This window comes from Echiichthys vipera (assembly GCF_963691815.1).
Source record: "Echiichthys vipera genome assembly, chromosome: 13".
Lineage (NCBI taxonomy): Eukaryota > Metazoa > Chordata > Actinopteri > Perciformes > Trachinidae > Echiichthys > Echiichthys vipera.
Genome location: NC_139838.1, coordinates 8821234 through 8842872, shown reverse-complemented (window position 1 = coordinate 8842872; position 21639 = coordinate 8821234). Strand labels below are relative to the sequence as shown.

At 42.5% G+C, this 21639-nt stretch overlaps 1 protein-coding gene across 1 annotated transcript; it reads right to left on the bottom strand.

Moving 5' to 3' along the window:
• Positions 1-153: 153 nt before the first annotated feature.
• On the bottom strand, positions 154-20970 carry cpsf1 (cleavage and polyadenylation specific factor 1). Its single transcript, XM_083925817.1, has 38 exons — positions 20843-20970; positions 19071-19236; positions 18956-18983; positions 18718-18851; positions 18542-18622; positions 18273-18424; positions 17892-18038; positions 17531-17670; positions 17267-17377; positions 17046-17139; positions 16875-16962; positions 15484-15633; positions 15283-15334; positions 15121-15194; positions 14963-15037; positions 14782-14862; positions 14266-14361; positions 13986-14168; positions 13682-13823; positions 12369-12547; positions 12012-12151; positions 11748-11928; positions 11449-11655; positions 11273-11362; positions 10395-10541; positions 10126-10278; positions 9472-9588; positions 9112-9202; positions 7859-7943; positions 5477-5618; positions 5208-5360; positions 4815-4991; positions 3674-3740; positions 3543-3590; positions 3307-3462; positions 1163-1292; positions 418-556; positions 154-339 (listed from the first exon to the last, which is right to left on the bottom strand). The coding sequence occupies exons 2-38, from the start codon at positions 19212-19214 to the stop codon at positions 292-294; spliced, it is 4422 nt and encodes a 1473-aa protein (XP_083781943.1). The 5' UTR covers positions 19215-19236; positions 20843-20970; the 3' UTR covers positions 154-291.
• Between the last annotated feature and the right edge of the window lie 669 nt (positions 20971-21639).

Genomic DNA, 21639 nt, shown 5'->3' with positions numbered 1-21639 from the left:
ACCAAATGTTTTTTTAATGATTTTAACTATGTTAATAAAATGTTCTACCTCCTCCTTCTCTGCATCTCTGTATTTATCGGCTCAATAAACATACAACACATGGCTTGTGTAAATTACTTTTACTCATTTTTTTAATACAAAATATCCTAAGAAAACATGTGTGCCTTCTTTTTTTCATCATCTAATAAGTAAGAAAAACAAGTCGGGTTTTCACAAAGACAGCCATAACAAAACATTTTCTCCGTTCATTATAAAACAGCGCAGGGTGGACGAGACGTGGGAATGTGGCTTTCAGAAATGAGCTGTTACTCTGTCGATCTCCAGGAGGTCGTCCAGGATCTGGTGATGAAATGAAAAGGGTGGGTCAGAATAGGAGGACCTGCTTCACTGCATCCTCTCTTCTGTTAGAGCACTTACTATGTCCTGAGTGGTTCCGATCTTCTTGGCCAGCTCGCTGCGCTCCATCGTACTGAGGTACAAGTACTTGTTGAGGAGCTCTCCATCCAGGATGTTTCGCACAGCATTCTGCAGGCTTCTTCGGTCACTGTGCAGCATTCTGGACGCGAGACACAAAAGGGTCAGTCGTATCAGGGTCGCACAAGCTCCTTTTAAGTGCTTAAAAAGCCCTTGGAATTTAAATGAACCATGAAACGCGGTTTTATATTTTGAAAATCAGAAATCACTCAGCCTTTTCTCTTCCAAAATTCTGAGACATCAACCTCTCCTTTCTTCCTCACCTTGATCAGGCTGTTATAGATAACTCAATATGCCAGGGAACAAGGTCTCTGTGTTCTACAAGCACTTAACTCTTGGATCTATTTTGTCCTAACAAAGTAAAGCAGCAGTGACGGAACTGCAGCTATGATCACTGAAGTGATAGTGTGACTGTGTGTCAGGAGGACAGCTTGAGAAGTGATCCTTGTGGGGTTTTGTTTGGGTCTTTTACTTCTGACTAAACAGCTTGTTTATGAATCCCAGCTTTTGAAAAAACTTGATTTAAATGTGAAGTCCTTGAAAAATGACTTCTCGCATTTTGTTTTCTGTATAAACACTGATGAAATACTCTCACTGTATTTAGTGAAGACCAAAACTACCTTTGCCTCCCTTCTATGTAAAAGCAGTGACTTGTAATATGGGACAAGTTCTGTAGGCAGATACAGACCTGAAGGCCTTGGGGTTCAGACCAGCGTGATGCGGCAGCATAGAGTTCAGAGCATTCTGCAACATCAGCAGACGTCGATAAGTCTTCTCCTGCATGGGGAGGAGCATGCCGACTCCTCCATCTAGGGTCGCTGTGGCAACACAGAGAAAACAAAAGGGTGTCCATAAATAATAATAATAATATGACATTTGGGTATTTGAAGATCTGAAATCTTCTACAGGATTTTAATCCTAGAATGCTGATGTGATTTAGTAAAGCTGATTCGAACAGTAACATTTACATTTTTATTTTTAACTAAGCAGTCATGCTTTTTGGTTAATTAGATCTGTTAATGTCTGACCAAGGTCATGACAAAACTCTTTTTTTTAAATTAAATACACACAATATACAATTTCTTTCCCCTGTGCATACAGTATATCTGTTAGCATTGCTACAAAGTAGCCTGATTTGTTTTGCTCTATGGAGCTGGGAAAGCCTCTCAGAGACCCCCTGTTCATTTATGCGAGTGAATATGATGAAGAAGAAAAATGAAACTTTTGGACCTGTAAGTTTAGGTGAACACTAAACCATAATTACTGGGAATCCACACCAACAGCGTGAAGTGAGTGGCAGATAAGCGCTATCAGTCCCCCTCAAACCACACAGACTGAGCTGCTTCAGCTCTCACTGTCCTCTGAAGCAGCTCAGTCTGTCTGCAGCAGAACTGTCTTTGACCAGGACGTGGGACTGCAGACATTTACTGGACAAAAACAGCTGTAGGCTCCACAGGAAGAAATCTGAAATGAGTTCATGTATAGATTCAATAATCTGCCTACAGTGAACCAGACAAGCCCATAGTGACACATGACAACAATCCACGCATCACTACTGTTGCTGAACTGCAGTTCCTCAAACAGTCACTTGAGGTGTTCTCCAAGAGAATCTATATTCAAAAGTTAAAAAAATATGTCAACTTCACAGCAGGTATAAACATGTGCACAGCCTGGACGGTTATGGTCTCTATACCTAAAAGAAGTCGCTTGATGTTACTATCTAGACAAGATAATGTATTATGGTATGAAAATCGGATTTTTTTATTTAGCCACACGTTGTATCATAAAATTATGTCTGGCATTTGTAACAAACCAAACCGCTGAGAAATTGGTTGAAGATTCATTTAGAAATTATTTTTATAGTGGATAGACCTCCTGCCACAGTAGACATACATGCATTAAAAGAAGCAGCTCCCCTTCGTTCCTTTTCAAGAAAATGATCTGCGACCTTGTCGTACCAACTAGGCGTCTTTTCCAGGGACTTGACCAGTGTCCTCTCAATGGCAGCAGAGCTAGGCTGCTTAAACGGCCTTGGCCCAGCTGGAGCTGCTGCACCAGGCTACTGTGAAGTGTGACCGCCTGTGAGTGTGAGTGATGGTGACGGGGGCAGAAGCTCTGCAGCTGCCGCTGCACGTTGTGGAAAGAAACCGCAGAGTGACAGAACAGAGTCTCCAAACACATTTTTAACAAAGACAAAGTCTCTGGGGATCGGTAAAGTCTCTGGGTCAGTTCAGAACGGAGTGAAAAACTTGGAAAATGCTCCGGTGGATGTTTATTCTTCAAGATCACTGATTCGCTCATTTAGCTGTCAATCAAATAAGGATTCCCTCTCAGACAACTCATCCAATCATCATGCAGAAGCCGAGCATGCCAGAGACGCTGAGCATCCGATGGGCGGGACAAAGCCCAGCATTTATCCAATGAGCGTCTAGTTTCTCTGCAGTGGAACAACCCGCTCTACGCTTCCCCATTGAAGTCAGTAGAAGCTGAGTGTCCGACTGTGTAAAGTGCTGTGGATGAATGAGAAGGAAGTTGCTCCGGTTACCTGTGATAAGTAGTGTGTGTGTGTGTGTGTGTGTGTGTGTGTGTGTGTGTGTGTGTGTGTGTGTGTGTGTGTGTGTGTGTGTGTGTGTGTGTGTGTGTGTGTGTGTGTGAGTGTGAGTGTGAGTGTGCGTGCGTGCGTGCGTGCGTGCGTGCGTGCGTGCGTGCGTGCGTGCGTGCGTGCGTGCGTGCGTGCATGCGTGTGTGTGTGCTGTCTTGAAAGAATAAGGTCACTAGATTCTAGTAAAGCAGTAAGCTATAACACGTGGGGCATGGGTCTCAGCCACTCACCAAACCACGTGATGTGCTTGTTGTCCCAGGTCAGAGCCTTTTTGCTGCCGGTGTCCAGAGCTCCTCTGCACGGCATCCGCCAGAAAGTGTTTATGTTAGCCCCGGCGTTGAAGTCAGCTCGCCTCAGCAGGCGCATTCCTCCAAAGCTCTCTTTAGCTGCAACCATAGAGCACACATGACATGAGTGGATGTGCACTTGAGACTGAAATGACATGTGTATATATAATATTACATACCTTCAGGTAAATACATATATACATAGAGGTTCTTGTCTCGATCTGACACTAAAAGGAAAAGAAAAGAAAGGTTAATGAGAGCACAAGGACTTTTTTAATTGAATTTGCTTCCTGAGGGCATTAAACATTACCCAATAATCCAAGCTGGTTGTTATCCACCATGAATTCGATGCTGTAAACCTCCAGGGGCTTTGCATCCTGTTGCCAAGACAATAGGAAAAAGATGAAATCTCAACAAAGACTGCTGCAGTCTACAAATTATTTCCAGCTGCCAGAGCTGCTCTCTTCAAGATTAACTCAAGCGAATCCAAATACCCACAGGAGACGCACCATCAGTACTCACTTGTACCTCTTAATCAATAAACACTCCACTGTGTGTACTGCGGCCCACAGGCTCCAGTTCATCTTCCTCTACACTCAAATCACACTCAAAGCACTTTGGCCCTTTGTTGTCTGCCTTTTCAACCTTGGTCTAAAGACCCGTGATGATTAGGGAAAATTAGTCTGCTGATATATGAAAAAGCTAACCTGACTCTCACCAGATGAATTTCATTCCGCCCAGCTCCACTCAACCATCTGGGATCACTCCATAGGAGAGGGATTTGGGGACCACTGAAAAATGGTTGAGCCAATCAGGACCGCAGCTGATTGCACTGCCGCTATAGCCAAGATGTCGGCTATTCTGTTTGGCTTTTCCCTGCGTCGCTCTCATCAGCGTCATGGGTTGGTTTTGATGTGAGTGGTTGAAGTCGCACGTCAATAAAGATGACGGACAAGTGGTTTATCCAATCATATGCAAGGATTTTTGATAAGGCCCAGCCTTCTTAAGCACCCTTTCCTATGGAGTGATCCCAGATGGATGAGTGGAGCTAGGCAGAAGAAAGGTGGAACGAAAATTCGTCTAGCGAGGTTATGAAAAAGCTGCACGAAGGGATAAGGGCTGGAACAATATCTGAATATTCCTTATTGATTAGTACAGAAGTTCCAAAGCTCAAAACATGATATTCAGGACAGCCCTAGCATGAATTGATGTTTCTATCTTGCTGCACGCTGACACTGGAAGAAAAACAAACATCCAAGGGTGAAGAAGAAGGGTGATTTACACGACGACGGCAACGGAAATGTCTTACTGGAGAGACCATGAGATTCTGAACCTTCTGTCAGGATGGTGAAATCATCAGACAAATTTAAATGGCAAGAGACTTTGTTGTTTTTGACCCAATTACACTAGACCCACTAGACTGTAGTGACTGAGTGGTGTTAGTGCCTCACCCTGCTGACGAGTGACAGCGTCTTGCTCGACTCCTGGTACCGGAGCAGTGAGATGCTCTTCATCAGATCGGCAGCCAGGATGAAATTCTTGATGCTGAACATCTGGTGGATGTAGAGCTGAGTGTCGATGAAGGCCATGCCCGTCAGGTCGTTGTCCTTCAGGACCCACAGGAAGATCTGCAGGGACATGGAGGAACTTACAACCTTCATTTTTTGCATCTTTACATGCATTATAAAGTCAATTTGTCATTATGTTTGGTTAGAAATCCACATAAGATTCATGTGTATCCATGTTTAAGCTAATTTCACTTCAGCATCATCCAGTACGAGTAGGAGAGAGCAGTGTGCTATGTAAGTTCCCAATCAGTTGTGATGTGTGAGTGTGGTTGAGACCTTCTGTCCGATGGCTGACACCAGGTAACCGTGGCAGTGACACAGAGCTGTCACCGGCCCCTTCTGCTCCTTCTCATACAGCACTTTGAACTTGTTCTTGGTGAGGGGCTGTCCTGGTTCTGGCACCACTTCAATCACATCCAGGATCACAATCTGAACCAAAGAATGAAGAACAAACAAGCTATCAGCACAGTTCCACGTCTTATATGCACCACCGTGTGGGCAGTGAGTGAGAAAGCGTGCGCTGCATATTGTTGTGTGCAGCTCACCCGGCCCCTGCAGGTGACTTCCTCCCCCTGCATCAGGCAGGTCCCTGCTGCCACGTATCCCTTCAATCCGGACACCGTCTCCTGACTCCTCAGGGACACCGTCTTCATACAGGTCACATGTTCCCACTCATCCAAGTCGAACCTGATGAGCACATTCACACACATCATTGACACAAATATGCTCCTGTGAGACTGTTTCTTTGTTCCATTATCTGTTTTTGTTTCTTACAGGGTTCCTGTACATCAATGACATCAGATTAAAAAGACCATCTTTACCGCAGCATCATCTACCTCACAACTAGCTCCACTAGCTGACTGTGAGTTGTAGCAGCAGCAGCAGCTTGATGTTTCAATGGTGAAGAGCTCTGACGCAAACATATCAGTAAAATGAGGCAAGTTAGTAAGTTAGTAACATTATTTGCATTCTTTACAAATAATCACTTGCGTTGTTCTCTGGAATCTAAAACATCTTCTCACCTATGTGATATCATATACTTTATTAATAATATCATTTAGTTTGTTAGTTTAATGGTGAATGCTTGTCAGACTGCTGTAGATGGCTAATCAAAATAAAACAGGGGATGTTACACTGTACAACTGACACCGCAGCACATCAACAACTTAATGGGGAAAAAGAAGTAAAGAAGATTTTCTCTTCTTTGCAAAACACATTTTGACACTGAAAGAGGGACAGGAAATATGTGGAGATAATGGATGATCTAGTCTTGATTGAAACCCATGACGTCTATTTGGACGTAGTGTGCAAAGTCTTTACAGAGTCGTAGTCACAAAACGACTTAAGGAGAAGAGTAGGTCCTAACTCGCTGATTTAGGAGTAACTCTTAAATATAAGAGGCGTTTCACTCCTAGCTTTTTAAGTGTAACCCCCAAAGCAATTTAGCGCTAGAGGTAGTTCGTAAATCCTCGAGAGGATAGTAAATCAGGAATGACCTAACGTGGCTGCTGCAGTCAACATTTAGAGAGATTAAATGATGGTGAGCTTTTTAAAAATGTATCGCCTTAATGGAGTCTGCATCATGAACATGGTAGTGTTGGTCAGTGATGCCATCACATCACCAACAAATAAAAAATCACCCAAAATCACCGGATATTAAAGTTGTTACAACTATTCACTGTCAGCCGATCACTGTGGGCATAAAAGGTATGAACATGATGTCATCCATAGCAACAAGGTCAATCGTGGTCTAGTCTTAGCTTAATAGTACCTCCCACTCCTTAGTAAAAGTTGGTGTCAGAGGCTTTGGGAATAGGTTAAATAGGAGTGTACAAAACTTGCTTTAATTTTTCACCTTTAGTGTGGTAAATGCTAAATAATTAGAAGATTAAACATCTCTAGGATTGTGTCAATGGCAAGCAAAAGAGTTGACAAACCAGAGATGATGAAGAAGAAAGCGAGGAGTATCCTGGCAGTGATAGCTCCATATATCTCAACTAAGTGACTGATTTTAATGTATAACATGACTCTCTCGGTTTGTAACTGGTGTCTGTTTTTTATGCTTTTATGTTTTATGTTGCTGTTTCTTTTGTTTGGTGGGCTGAAGACCAGTTTCCACCCTGGTGGACTATGAATATACTGTATCTATTCTGTTGAATTCTAAGTAAGTCACTCAAATACTCTAAGAGAGGTAAGACAAAAGAGAGCACACCAGTGCAAATGCTGCAAGGTCTTTTGTTTTGTTTTCTGGCATTTTGTCACTTTCTCAATTGAAAGGGAGGATGGAGGCAAGACAGGTTTGGTTCCTGATGAGGTGATATTGTCGGGCATGTGGCTGTCAATGACGGGCTGTCGTATTGACACACTTCACACTGGCATGAAGAGGACATGGTCCCAGCTAAGTTTGCCTAGCACTGAACTGTCTCTCAACATTATAATAAAACATCTAAATGTGCTTTGACAGAAAAGTTAGTGATACATCTTCCCACAAAATCAGTGCCCCAACATATGATGCTGCAACACTACAAGCCAGTTACACACCGATGTGCTTCAGCTCAGACTTATAGTGTTTGGCAATGATTATGCAGAGCAACTAAATGAACGGGGAGCTGATAAATGATGTTTCCAACAGACCCTCACCTCTATACTGGAAAGCAGCCATGTGAGACTAAATTAATGAAGCTACAGTTTGGATAAATGACCCAAGATTTTCCGTTAAACTCCATAATTCTCTAAAAGCTGCACAGAGCCTCCACTGGGACGACCCGGTGCAGAGAAAAAGAGAAAACGAAATCTGCCAAAAGCTTTTGTGGACCTCTTGATTCATAGGTGCCTAAAGTCTATTAAAACAAGGCTTTCTTATTGATTTTACAAACTGCACTCTTGTTTTTCAAAGGGCTTTGATATAAAGAAAAAACAGTTTTTACCGTGTGTTGGGAATGGCCTCCCAGCTCACTGGAGAGATGAGCTGGATGGAGAACTTTTCCTGCTGAGGGTTAATGTAACGGTCATCTGCAGGGACACGGGAGAAACAACGGTAATGTAGCCATGTATTTGTGTTAAGGAAGAAAATAAACAGCCTCGTAGGATTACAAATTGGTGCAATGCAGATCTTCAGTTTAATGGACCCTTTACTCATTTTAACCTAGATTAAAAAGAGTAACGTATCCATGTCACAACATCAGTAAAGTACCAGCTATGAAAGGCTCACTGCACTAGTCTACCTAGTGGTTGAAATGCTTCACTTAACATGGCTTAGCAGTTGAAAAAGACAGCTAAAAGAGATGCATAAATGGTTAAAAATAAATAAGGAGTAGCTCAAAATCATTTAGAAAGAGCTGAATAGTCGCCTTAGATTCTTCAAGTTTACCAGTTGTTTTTGTTTATCAGTCAATGTGCAATGTACTTCTAGGTTAACTGCAGAGTGAGCACCCCTCTATTCCACGCTACTATCTGGTACATGCAGCTGCAGACCCATGGTGAGACTGAGTGAGACAGAGGAAAAGAGGCTTTGCCCGGTCAGGCTGTGAGATTACACAATCTTCTACCTTCTGCTTAAAAGTGGTGAATTTACAGCGCTGAGCAATTTAAAACATGATAGTCTCTGGCTTTTGTTTAATATCTAGTATCAGCAGTAAATGTTTTTGCACATGCTCTAATCTGTCATTAGCAAAGTTAGCACACATTAGCTCAGAGGGCTAACTTGACTTGTTTACTATAAAACGCTGTCACCCTGAACATCGTACTGAAACAGAGTTGGCTGATAGTCTATATGAAAACAAAGGAATGTGTGATATGTTTATACTAACACTAAGTTGGTTTAATAGAGGAGATGGTGGTCTGGGCATTTAGCTGTCGCTTTCTGATTCAACTGAGGAAATTCGGATTCTAGTACAGCCTTACGGTGGAAATATTTAGCTAAAGACGTGAATAAATAGCTAAAGGTAGTTTAAGATGTTGAGACAGTTTTATGAAACTAAAGGGATGAATGTCTGCCAATCCATGTGCCAACTTAACATGGAAGATTCAGTTGTACAAAAGTGATTTAGTGTTCAATAATAAGCCATTTAGAAGAAAACATCTGGAACATGGCAGGTGGTGTTGATGAAGGTGTACTTTCATCTGATCGGGTTGAGAACCAGTGATGTAAACAATAGGGATGTGTTTGTTCATGTCTGACCTCGATCTATGGTTTCAAACTCCTTCTCCTCTCCAGTCATCCTGGGGATGCGTGTGCAGGGCTCTTTCACACTGGTGCACACAGCATACACCTGAAAGGGAGAAAGCCAAAAACCACACAGAAAAAAGTTCACATCAAAGACTAATCCCTTCAAAGTCGCCCTCATTGATCTTTTTTCTCCCGCGGTAAGAAAACTTTAAGGCCGGAGGGCTTTTATCTCAAACTTTTCAAAGCAGCCCAATCGATGCGCTTTTATTTTGCCTCGCCTTGTGCAAGTGGAGGTGTGTGAGTGTGTTTCTGCTTGAATTTGTGTCACAACGCGGCTCCGCTGCTGTGTGGGCTGAGTGAGAGGAGCCTTGCCTTGGATTCGACGTGGTAGGAGACGTAGTGGACGGTGCACCTCAGTGGGATTTTTCTTACTGGCCAAGGGGCATCGTAGGACAGATAGGTGGGCAGGACGCTGATCCTCAGCTCGCCCTGTGGGAAAACACACACACACACACACACAGACTGAAAAAGTGTTCTAGGAACTAGAAACTAGATAAAAGCAAAGTAAAACAAACGGAAACGTCTGTATTTGTTGAATATTAAAGATATCATTTTGAAATGGGACCTCAGGAAAATACCTCCTACTTTGCAACTGTTTTATCTTTTCTTACCAGTTGGAGTTAAATGTATGTGTTTTACAAGAGTAATAAAATACCAGTGTTTTTGGAACAACACCATTGCTAGTATATCATTTGATGTCAATAATCATTACCTGCCCCCTTGATTTAATGCCTCTAAAGACTACTACTGAAGTCCCGAATAATAATAATAATAATAATAATAATAATAATAATAATAATAATATAACCATGCATACTATATCTCATCCAAATTCTGATCATTTAATAACAGATCTAAGTTGTGCTTTTGTTTCCCATCAGAGTGAACTTGATAAATACAAACTGTAAATACATACTGTATATTGTCACTACTGTACTGTACTGTGATAATGTGTCTTCTGTGTACCTGTTTGTTGAAGTAGAGGAAACCCTTGGGACAGTTGATGTTATGGAAGGGAGAGAAAGACTCGATGGAGCCGTCGATGGTCATGGGGTGAAGCCTCATGGCTCCACGAGAGGTGACCAGCATCCAGTGAGGAGAAGGACCACAGATAAACACCTGTGACCATAAGGAAATGGGGCGAGTTATTTGGTTCATCAAGAGTATGTGACAGGATTTTAAATGATTTGTTACAACAATGCTGGTGCATCAGTTTAAAAAAAAATGCTTCTTACCCCTGAGTACCCGGAGATGTCCTCAAAGTATCTGAATCGGGCAATCCGACTTTTCGCAGCTGAGCTTTCCTCCACTGCACCGCTCTCTGCCTTCTTATCCTTCTTAAGCTTTGATTTCTTTTCTCTGAAGTTAATGTTGTGGGGCACCTGTGCAGCGTAAAGAAGCACAGTTAAGACTCGCCTCATTCAAATCTGACTTGATATAGACCATCTTTATCAATGTGGTAAGTGCCGTAAATTGCAGCTCCTCAAATGGCCACTTGAGGTCGGCTCCAAAAGTGAGTCAATCCCCATAGACCCCTAAGTTAAAATCTAACTTCACATTAGAAATAAACATGTTTACAGCCTGCTAACATGTTGGTCTTTATAGCTAATTTCCCTGTTCATGATAACTGTATGGGAGGTGTATTTTTATACAACTCACTCAAATTATTTTAAGACTTAAAGCTCTGCATAATTATGGGTGTGGCCTATTTGAGAGACAGGTGGGTGGTGTCACAGGTGGCTAACATTTGACTCTAGGCTTCATTCGGCCTGACTCAGCTCCATCCTCCCTCTACTAATTTTGTATTAGCTGGGAGTAACGCCCAGGCCACACAGTCTGGGCATGCACAGCAACTACGAAATCAATAATAACATGAGTAATGCACAGTTTTGGGCCTGAAAGTAAGGAGGTTAGGATTGATTTGGATAATATTTATACCATGGCAAGCCAGTTCACCATAATCTATTATCGAATATTAACTTGTTGGGACAGCAGACAAACTTTGAAGGCATTTTTGATTGTTTAAATCATTTGGAAGTTACTCCTGAGAGCCTTTTGTAGGGCAGCATGGGTTGACGTCACAGAGACTACAACATCTATGATCAGCTCTTACTTTTTTGAAGCGCACTTTCAGGTTGTTTTGTGGCTGCTGTTGATCATACGGGAAGGCTTCATAGATCAGAAGCTCCTGTTCTACATGGACCTAAAGAAACAAGAATACTTTTTGTTATGTGTTTTCATGCAGTGTAAGTTTTTTATTTTATTTTAATGAAGCACTTTAACACTCACCAGTAAATATGGTCTGCTGTGATTGTAGCCAAGTGAAACCAAAGACACCTCTTTGACCAGCGGGATCTCTCCTTGACGTGTTACTTCTTCTTTTTTACCCTCCCCCTGTGCTGCCGATTGGCCGGACGAACTGTCCACCAGCACTCTCTGACCGACGGGGAAGTTCTTCACCAGGAACACCAAGCGCCAGTCTGGGAGCTGGTAAATCTGTTCAAATAAAAACAAACATCGTTAAAAAAAACAGCATTAATGTGCTGATTAATATGGTGCATATATTCTTATGATGTAACACCCCGTACCTCCATTACACCACTCTCCCTGATAATAAGGCACCAGTGGCTGGGTTCTGCTTTGCCCGATCCCCCCTCACTTCCAGAAAACCCTTGGGCCGTGAAGCTGCGGCCCATTTCATCCCTTCCATGCGCTGCGCTGGCGTTTGAGTCTCCGTAAAGCATTTCCTCCTCATCGTCCACTGCGTTACTACACACAAATTTAACATCAATCAAGCAATCAATAAATCAGACATGATGTATGTGTCAATACATGTGTGGTGATGCTCTTACCTGAGGTCCTGGATGACGGTCTCTGCTTCAGACTGACTCCTGATGAGGGTGTCCTCCCTGACGGAGCAGCTCACTTTATTTTCTGTGGTGAACATTCCACTGACGTCTCGGTAAGCACACAGTGTGATCACGCGGGATTGCTGTTGAATGAGAGACCCTTTTTCATTACTTGAAAAATGAATCTAGTTTCTACATGAGGGAGTGTAAATATAGTGTGCATTTGCATGTTGCCATTACTGACGCTGTTGAAACAGCTGTACCAGAGTCCCAAGCCCAAGAGCTTCAGTTTGTCCAACAGGGGGCGTATTTGTCAAATGAAAAGCCACTAAAAAGGACAGCTGAGGGTGATTGACTCACAGTGGGGATCTGTGGTTTCTGCAGGGCCAGCCGGTGAGTCTTCCCCATGTATGAATCGATCTTCAGCACAAACATGGTGACCCCTCCCTCTGCGGTCATGATGATCACGAAAGGGTCCGCCACGGAGCAATGCACTACGGGAGAGCCCAAGTCCACAGGGATGAAGTGGAGCTGTGTCACTGAACGCAGAATTGAGAGAGAGAGCATGTCAGTCAAACATGTTGCCATTGTATTTAACACATTTAAGCTGCTTTAATAATATACACATATTCTACTTTACTCCTACTTTTGTGCGAGTGCCATACGGCCTCGTCTCAAGAAATAATTGCTTCCACATAAAACCGTTGAAACCGACTCGAGACTCAAAACGCTATAATTCCCATGCCAGGCCTATATGTATCGCTGTAACTCTGCCACAGAAACACACCAACAATGGAGAAGAAGAGGTGAAGAGACCCTGTATACAAACATCGGCAACTTTCTCGCTAAATCTGGCGATTTTCCAAATCCTCTTGGCCACTTTTTTTTTCGTCAAAAGCAATTAGATACAAATCTAGCAACTGTTTCTGGTGTTTTCGGAGACTTTTGGAGATTTTGGCATGAAAGCATATATCACTCTACAGTTACTGTACTCAATGAGCAGCAGGTGCTGCCTTGAGCCCCTTCCCCCGACCACCGTAGCAACTTTATTTATAAAAAGCGACTAGTGACAAATTTAGCGACTTATTCAGACCATCAGGGAAAAAGGACAAAATTGTGGAAGGCCTAATTCATTCTCATGCACGCCGCTCAGAGTAATCCGACTCTATGGCCGCTGAGGTCCGTCTCTCCCGCCCTCTTCTCTACGCAGCAGCACTGCGCAGACACTCAGTAAGGGTGCCAGAAAGTATGCAGCGCCGCTGTCCAGATGAAATGCAGGGAGAGCTTTTCACATTTATCCACTCTGGAACCCGGTTTCAGAAGAAACCATTTTCAGGCTCTGATAACACTGGCTCCGTGTGGATGGTCGGCCAATTGGGTACAAAAGTTGTGTGGTTACAGGAAAACGTGTCTTTGTGTGGATGGCCCTGAATGAAACAACCTGACAGATTATGAATGGGTTACGTGTTTGTGGTGTAATCCGTGTCATTCCCTGCCTCCTGCGCGCTCTACCCAAGAGCCTCGCTTAAACCAAACAAAGTATTTCTAGTAGGTAAGAGCACGTCTGACAAAGAGAATCTACCGCTGTGTGCAACATGTGGTAAAAGGAAACTCTGGGACCTGATCTGTCAGACATTGTTCGGAGTTTATATGAGAAAGCAGATCAATTTTACCTCCTTCCAGCAGCCGAATTCCCATGGGGGAGACCTGGATAATGTACTTGTTGTCACCGATGTTTCCAGCAAACACAGTGGGTCCCTGGGTAGCAAACCCACTGGTGTCCAGCTCCATGATCTCCTGACCTGTCTGAAGGATCTGCATAAAAACACAGGGTTAGTTGACACAAAAAACCACAGTCACATTAGATCATATCACATCCAAATTATATGAAAGATAGTTTTGTGTTTTTCCCTAATATTCTTTATAAAACTTTTGTCCTCAAAACAAAATTGTGGGCCATAAAATGTGTGTTTTTACCATGGTTGAATCCTCTCTGCTCAGAATGAGAAAGCCGTGCTTCTTCGTATCATCGTCAATGGCAGGCTGTGTCTTCTTCTCGTCCTCCTCTTTCTCTCTCTCCTTCTCTTCCTTGTCTCCCTCTTTACCATCTTCACTAGTCTCTGTCTCTGCACCGTCCTCTGAATCGTCGCTTTTTGCCACCTGGTAAAGCAGGGAGAAGTATCTTACTGTGAAGAAATGGTGAACCATGAACAAGTGAAATCCTGAGGCTGTTCGGAAGGGGAAAAAAACACAGTACTTTTTTGTCCTCCTTCACTTCATTTGAGACGACTGTCCACATGTCGTGGCAACCTGGCAACTCAAACGTAGTGACTACTTGGGGTCGGATGCTTCTCTGAGAACAGAAAGGAAACAAATAACATGCAAGTAAAGTCAGAGAAATATATTAGTTATTTGTTCTGTCTTATGTTACAAATGGAGCACACCTTTGCTGATCTACTGAGTATTTATATATATATATATATATATATATACCGTATAGATACGTATATAATTACGTTTTTCAGTTGAATGCTACACCAAATCTCAGAGGTATGTAAGAAAGTATGTTGTGTCTGGGGTGTTTTCAGGCTACTCCGTCGATCTCTGAGGCAGCCCTGGTAGACCCAGACTTTACTGTAGCACCATCACTGGACCTGTGGCAGACTGCCCTCACGACCACAGGTTTTAGGATGGTGCAGTAACATTGATCATGCACATACCAAACTGGGTACACATGCATTACAATCAGCATAACACAAGTGGGAGGACTTACCTGAAGTACAGACAGCGCACCGTTCTTGCCGTAGCCAGAGCACACCACAACCTCCAAGTCAGGCTCAGGGCTGCTCTGGAACTGTGGGTAAAGATGAACATCCAAGTCAGAGACCGTAAAATACAACTCTGCAGAAAGTAACCGATCTAAAGAATTGTTCGAAAGTGTTTAATGTGTTTACCTCCTCAGACAAAAAGGCAGGTTCACCCATGGAGGCGTTTGCACAAGGTCCTATATTGAGTATGCTATCACACACCTACGTGAAAACACAGAATATCAGTCACCTTCCACAAACACTTGCATTCATATAAAAAGAAAGTAAACTTCTTTTTGTTTTACCTCAAAGGAGTAGGTGGCTAGCTGAGTGCCTGACTGGGCCTCGCTTCCGTACACTTCTATCTCATCCACCTCATCTGACAAAACAAAGTAGTTGAGTGAAACAAAAATTGGCAGATCACACACACATTCCTGGGCCATATCAAAAATGACATTTGCACATACCTGTCCAGTTGGTGGAAGATTCTACTCGCTTCTTTTTGTTTGGCGGTTCTTCCTGGAATTCATTAGTGATGATAAGACAAGCTGTTCAATAAACCCTTCCAAGTGCAGTGAGTGCTGGAAACATTCATTTTAAAGGACTGAAAGGACCTTATCTAAACTAACTGTTGCAACTGCACAGTAAAGAAAAAACAGCAAACACACCTGTTTCTCTTTGTCCTTCTCTTTCTCTTTGTCCTGCTTTTCTTTGCCCTCCTCTGGCGGCGTCTCCTGGAGTTTCTCTGTGTACTTCAAGAGCAGGGAGTTTCCCAGACGGGAACCCAGAAAAAGGTAGCCAGGCTCCATGGTCACCATCTGGAAGAGGAAAGCCCAGAGTATGAAGCATCAGTTTGGCAGAGTGTATCTAAACCTCTTCAAGCTGACAGACTTATTTACTCTATCCCCTAAAAGGTCAGTTTGAAATAAGAAAACTACCTGGGGGGTTTTGGGTCTCAGCTTGTTTTCCAGAGGTGTGATCTCCCTGCTAGTATTTTTTGTGTAAAAATAGTCATTTCTGTAGCATTCGGCCACTTAAATCTTAAAGTTCTGGTATTAGCTTTCAAAGCCAGTCAGTCGAACCCTGATCCCTCCAGCATTGTGTGTTCTATCGTGCTGTGTTTGTCCACAGAAACATAAAAGAACGCGTATTTGTTTAAGATAGACACTTCCTGTCTGATCAGACTACTGCTTTTAACAGTTAAGGTGCTTCACCCCTCATCTTTTAGGTCCACTTTCACCGAACCCTTTCGTCAGATTGATTGGTTGGTTTGAGGTATTTTCAAAGCTCAATCGAACCGTGCCTGCACTCTGGATATGGCAAAAAACGTGGGTTTCGGTTTGGTTCCAAATGCACTAGAGTTGGGTTCTGTTAACAGAACAACGCATCATAATCTACATAATCTACTCATCAGGGCCTGCCTTGTTCACCTTCTTCAAAAATTATGATTGTTATTATGATGACCGTTTGACTGCTTGTCATTTGTTTACCTTTGGTGCAGTTGACGAAGTGCAGTGTGAACGCGGACCCAACCAAATGAAAACTGCAACAATGACGTGGTAAGATTAATTATAAACTCAGATTAATTATCAGCTCAGAGCTTTTTTTCATTTCATTGTTATATATATTTGTGCCAACAGGGCTGAAACACCAAAAGCAAGTAAAGAGTCTCCAACACTCCCTGGAATGATAGAAATGTGAAAAATATTGGACTAAGTGGAAATCTTATTTGGATCTGAACTGATTTCTTTATTATATCTTTATTTTGTATTGAGAACATTTTGTTTCATTTCCTTCTCTACTAAGGCAAACAGAATGGACTTTAGCTTAACAATGACTGGACCCCTTCCCTCCTTAAAAATATGCTGGCTTTAAATGGATCAAATGTATGATTTCAGAGGACAAACATGGACATAAAGGACCCACAAGCCTTGATACTGCAATGTAACCAAGCTTCTTTTGTTTTTTTGTTTTACAGTGTCACACATTTCACCAAACCTTCGATGACTGACGAAAAATATTGTCAAAAATAAAAAGTGCCCTTACAGGCAGAACTTACACAGGTCGTCAGGACACTGGCAGCAGCTTTGTCAAAGTGGAAAGCCCGGACACTTCTCATGCCGTCAGTTATCAGGGTCAACACGTAACTGCAAGACAACAACAGTCAGTGCATAATTATAAACTGCCCCCATTGTTTATGCACATTCTGATGCTGATCACAATGACTCACATTTCTCCTCCTTTTAAAGAGATGACCATCTTGTCATAGGCAATAAAGTCAGACTGGGAACAGTCTAGTGAGATCTTCACTTCATCCTGTACACCTGGGTATCCAAAACACATTATGCAGTGATGAGCAACACAGAATATCAAATGATATGTAAAGTAACACGGCCGGATATCAAAGGTACACTTAGAGGTACGCGTTTCATTTCTGATGATAATGCTTACGCAGCGGGAATGCTGTGGTCCCATTTGTCTGAGAGTTGAGAGAAACTCCATATGGTGGAACGCTCTGGTTCAGATAGAGCAATGAATTCACAGCAAACACCACCACACCACCTAAAAAGATTTGAGATGTGATCAAACAAGCTAAGAAACCAAACAACACAGGTCCTCAAATAGTGTAAAATCATATCTAACACTCCAACAGAAATGATCTCTACGGTGGGCTGAGAACCACGCAGCTCATAAGAGAGAATTCTCTGAGCTCACCGATTGGCTTGGGAACAGGCATGACCTGCGTACAGTCAAAAGGCAGATTACTGAGGGACCAGATGACAGGGTGAACCTTCTGCATTATGTTGAGGGAGATGGCAACGATGCTACAAGTGTCCTGGCGCACAGCCACACGCCTGGCAGAGTGATCGGAAAACAGAAGTTAAACACAAAATCAAAACTGGCATGCTAAGAACAGAAAAGTTCAAAAAGTCACGGCCATATTTATCGCAAACAAAAGGCACTACTTGCAATAACCTTAATTTACACATAATCAATATCTATATACAGTATATATGTACAGGTTGAATTAAACAAAGAAAAGTAGTTGTTATAGGTGATAATGTGGTGGACTGACCCAGGCCATGTCTGGTTGGGCTCAAAAAGGATGAGCAGCGTGGGCTCATAGTAGCCATGTAGGAACTTCATGTCGATGATGTTTAGCAGCTTCTCGTCCAGCTCACGGACGTCAATGATGTAGCTGGGCAGGAAGCTGGATTTAGGTCTGTAGATGAGATACAGTGATGGAGTGCTCACGGTTAGACAATTACATGTACATTTAAGTAGCAATCGTTAAATAATACCAATTAATGTCAGACATGGTTAGATAACGATTGAGTGTTAGTGTAAACTCTAACAGCAGCAGCAGGATAAAAAAATAAATAAAAGCAAGATAAAAATCGTTCCATCCTTTTAGAACAAATTAAAGAGCAGAATGCATGGTGGACTGCAGGCTTACCCTTCTCCAACTCCACCCTCCTGTTCATCAGTTAGAGTGTCCTTCCTGAATGGCAACACCACCAGCTGTGTGCCATAAACAAGCATTACAGCACAGCGATTCTCTGGATCTACACGGACAATGGGAATATGTACATTCTGTACAAAACCATCCTGAAAGTGTAAAAAGAGTGCAAATTAGTTGTGCATGTCAACACCAATTCTAATTCAGATCGTCAACGCTACTGAACGCATGTTTCACATGTTTACTGTATTCTTGTTTTTACATACTCTGAGCTCTGGCTCCTCAAAGTAATGGAGAGACAGCGTCTTGAGGTCGTGTGTCCCGGGGTCATACTCCACTACAGATAACTAGTGAGAAAACAAACACACCCAGGGGTCAGTCAAAAACGATTTTCAGGCAGTTTAAAATTATGTTAGACAGTGCACAGTGTAGACAATGATACCTTGGCATCTTTGAAACTAAGTAGTAGTGCATCTCTGTTGGCTCCTACAAGCTGCACACTGGCCATGGACATAATATTTCCAAAGAGAGAAAAGGATGCCACCTGCTCCAGCTTCTCCTTACGAGATTTGGAATCTGTACAAGGAAAGCATGAAGTTGGACCACAAATGCACTCGTATCAGTTTATATCATTCATAAATGGTACAATATGAACTAAGAGTATAAACATCTAGACATACCTGAAGACTTGTCAGCCTTTGAAGTACTCTGAAATGATGACATAAATGTTACATGTCACAAAAAGATGTTAACTTTGGCACAATGAAAAAAATTCAAGTGGAGACTTATAGGTACCTCGACATCATGGATAATCCTGTAAACAAACAGCTGGGATGTTCCGGCGACAACTAAATTCTTCTCCTTGCTGGATATAAAGTTGCAGTAGACAGAAAACTCCACCGCAGTGGGGGTGTGTGCTTGTCGGTACACAGCATACATCCTGGAGGGGTGTCCTCAGCATCTGACCGGGGAGAACATGCATGTCAGGATCTGTTAACATCACTTTGAGAGCCACTGTCTGCGTACAGTAAACCAAACTTTTATTCTCCAAGTCTTCCTCTAAACTAAACTGGAGTGGCTAGAGGTAATTGGCTAGCAATACTGAACTGATAGTGAATAGTGTGAAAAATCTACATGCCACATTAGACAAAAAACACGGGATTCTTTGGTTAAGTCTTGCAGGAGACCTGCAGGAGAGGCATCAGGGAGGCCAAACGCAGGTATAAGCAGCGCACTTAGAACACTTTACCAGCAACAACTCTAGATGCATGTGACTCTCACTAGTTCAAGAACAGCTACATAGCTTCAAACCCCACGGATAGCCTACTGCCAGAACCACTTCTTTTCTCGCTGCCCTCAGGGAAAAGAAACGGAAAAATCAAATCTACAATCAACAGATTAAAAAAACAGTTTCTTCCCTTAAGTAGTAAAATGTACAAACCCTCCTCCCCTCCATCAGACCCCTCTCTAAGCACTGAGCTGAATGTACAATCACCCCCTCGCCCTCCGCTTTACCTATACATCTCCATCTGTGTTATGGTATTGACATGCAAAGTATTTGCACTCAACACCACCTTTTTTATAATCACCAAATGTGCACTCTACTGTTTCTCTCACATTGAACATCAGGTTCAATGTCGGCAATATGTGCATATTTTTGCTCAGGGTCTCTGCAATCTGTTCTTTGTTTTGTCTCCATAAGTTGCTACGGTGTGTGTGTGTGTGTGTGTGTGTGTGTGTGTGTGTGTGTAAGTTTGTCGTTTTAAATGTGTCTTTTAAAGGTCTAGTCTATTCTTTTTTATGATTTTCATGTTGAATTATTTCTGCACTTTAAGGGATTGTACTGTAAATTCCGTTGTACTGGTACAATGAAAATAAAGACAATACAAACTTACTTGCATCTTTGTATAATAACACCTCATTGTGTATATTTATCTTGATTCTTGTTTTTTTACTATTCTATATTCTTGCTAATTAACGTTATATTGCCACTGTGTGTCTCATTGTCCTAAAAAAACAATGACAATAAAGAAGTTCTAATTCTAACATAGTCCTCCAACCTTCAGTGCATTTTAGCCTATATGGTTTCCCTTAACGTTGCTTATTATCCCAGTGAAAGTCTTAACGTATACTGACCTCATGAGAGTGCAAAAACACAGATAATATTACTACAGTTATTTAGCTGTGGGCAGTTCAAACACTTCCATGCCATTGGTATAAATATCTTCCATGATAAGCAAACGTTAGTTAGCATTAAATGTACTTAAAGTAACTAGCAGGATAATTAACGTTAGCTTCCCCCCTTATAACTAACGTTGGCTTAGTGACTCAAGCAAGCAGCCCCAGTCATCCAGTCCGGTGGTTTGACTAGTGTGTATAATTGCGGCAACAGTTATCTTTAAAACACGAATGTATGGAACAGCTAACGTTAGCTGCGTCTTAGCAACGCGCTCGTTAATGTCCCTGTTTGTAGCTAGCATATTAGCTTAGCAGGGCACAGCGCGTGCACCTGACTAATGTTTCTTGGCATGTTTTTTGCAAATTGTGAATTAAACTTGTTGACGTACCTATATGAAACACGTTATGAGAATCTGTAGCTTTATTGTCCCTTCTTCTGTTAGCATTTAGGGTGTCATAGTTTGTGGGTTACTAACTTAAGCTAGCTAGCCATCCGATAGCCAGGTAAGCTAGCTGTGTTGTCGCTGCTGCCCCTGTCTTCTTTGTCTTTTCATTTCCGGCAGACTGGCTGCTCCGAGGCGTGCGGTCGCCCCCCACAGGTCAAAGTCTTCATCGCTGAATCCCACAAGTTACTGATTGGAATAACTTGACCGCAAAGCCTAAGTGCAGAAACCACGGAAAGATTTAACCAAAGGCAAATGGATTTAAAGTTTGTTTACTGTCCCAACAAATTAATATTTAGCACAATGACGATGGATTTTGGTTTACTAGTTTGCCATTCAATATATATTAATTCAAATGAATCCTAATCTTCATACTTTCAGTCCCCAATTGTGCAGAAATCATATTAGGGGTTAGACACTTTGGCTTTGTGGCGCAGGATAGCTGTGTGCTTGTTTGTAGTATGGAAAAATGCCAGGTTAAATTCAATAAAACGGCCGGCTGGGAACCGTAGGGTTGCCGGTTTGAGTCCCTGTGTGGACACGAATGGAGTGTGGATTGGTGGCTGAAGAGGTGCCAGTTCATTTCCTGGGCACTGGCGAGGGGCTGTTGAGCAAGGCAACGGACCCCGAACGGCTCGTAGCGCCGATCTATTTGGCAGCCCCCTCGCTCTGACATCTCTGCATTAATCACATGTATACAGGTCCTGTTTGTGCATGTGTGTATTTCGGGCCTGTGTGTGTGT

Bases quoted from the DNA above. Each gene is read 5' to 3' on its own strand.
- cpsf1 (XM_083925817.1), bottom strand. From the start codon at position 19,214: ATGTATGCTGTGTACCGACAAGCACACACCCCCACTGCGGTGGAGTTT. The intron at 14,863-14,962 runs GTAAACACATTA...CTTTACCCACAG, and splicing joins CTGCCTTTTTGTCTGAGGAG to TTCCAGAGCAGCCCTGAGCC. The intron at 10,542-11,272 runs GTAAGAGCTGAT...TACGCTGCACAG, and splicing joins TGAAAGTGCGCTTCAAAAAA to GTGCCCCACAACATTAACTT.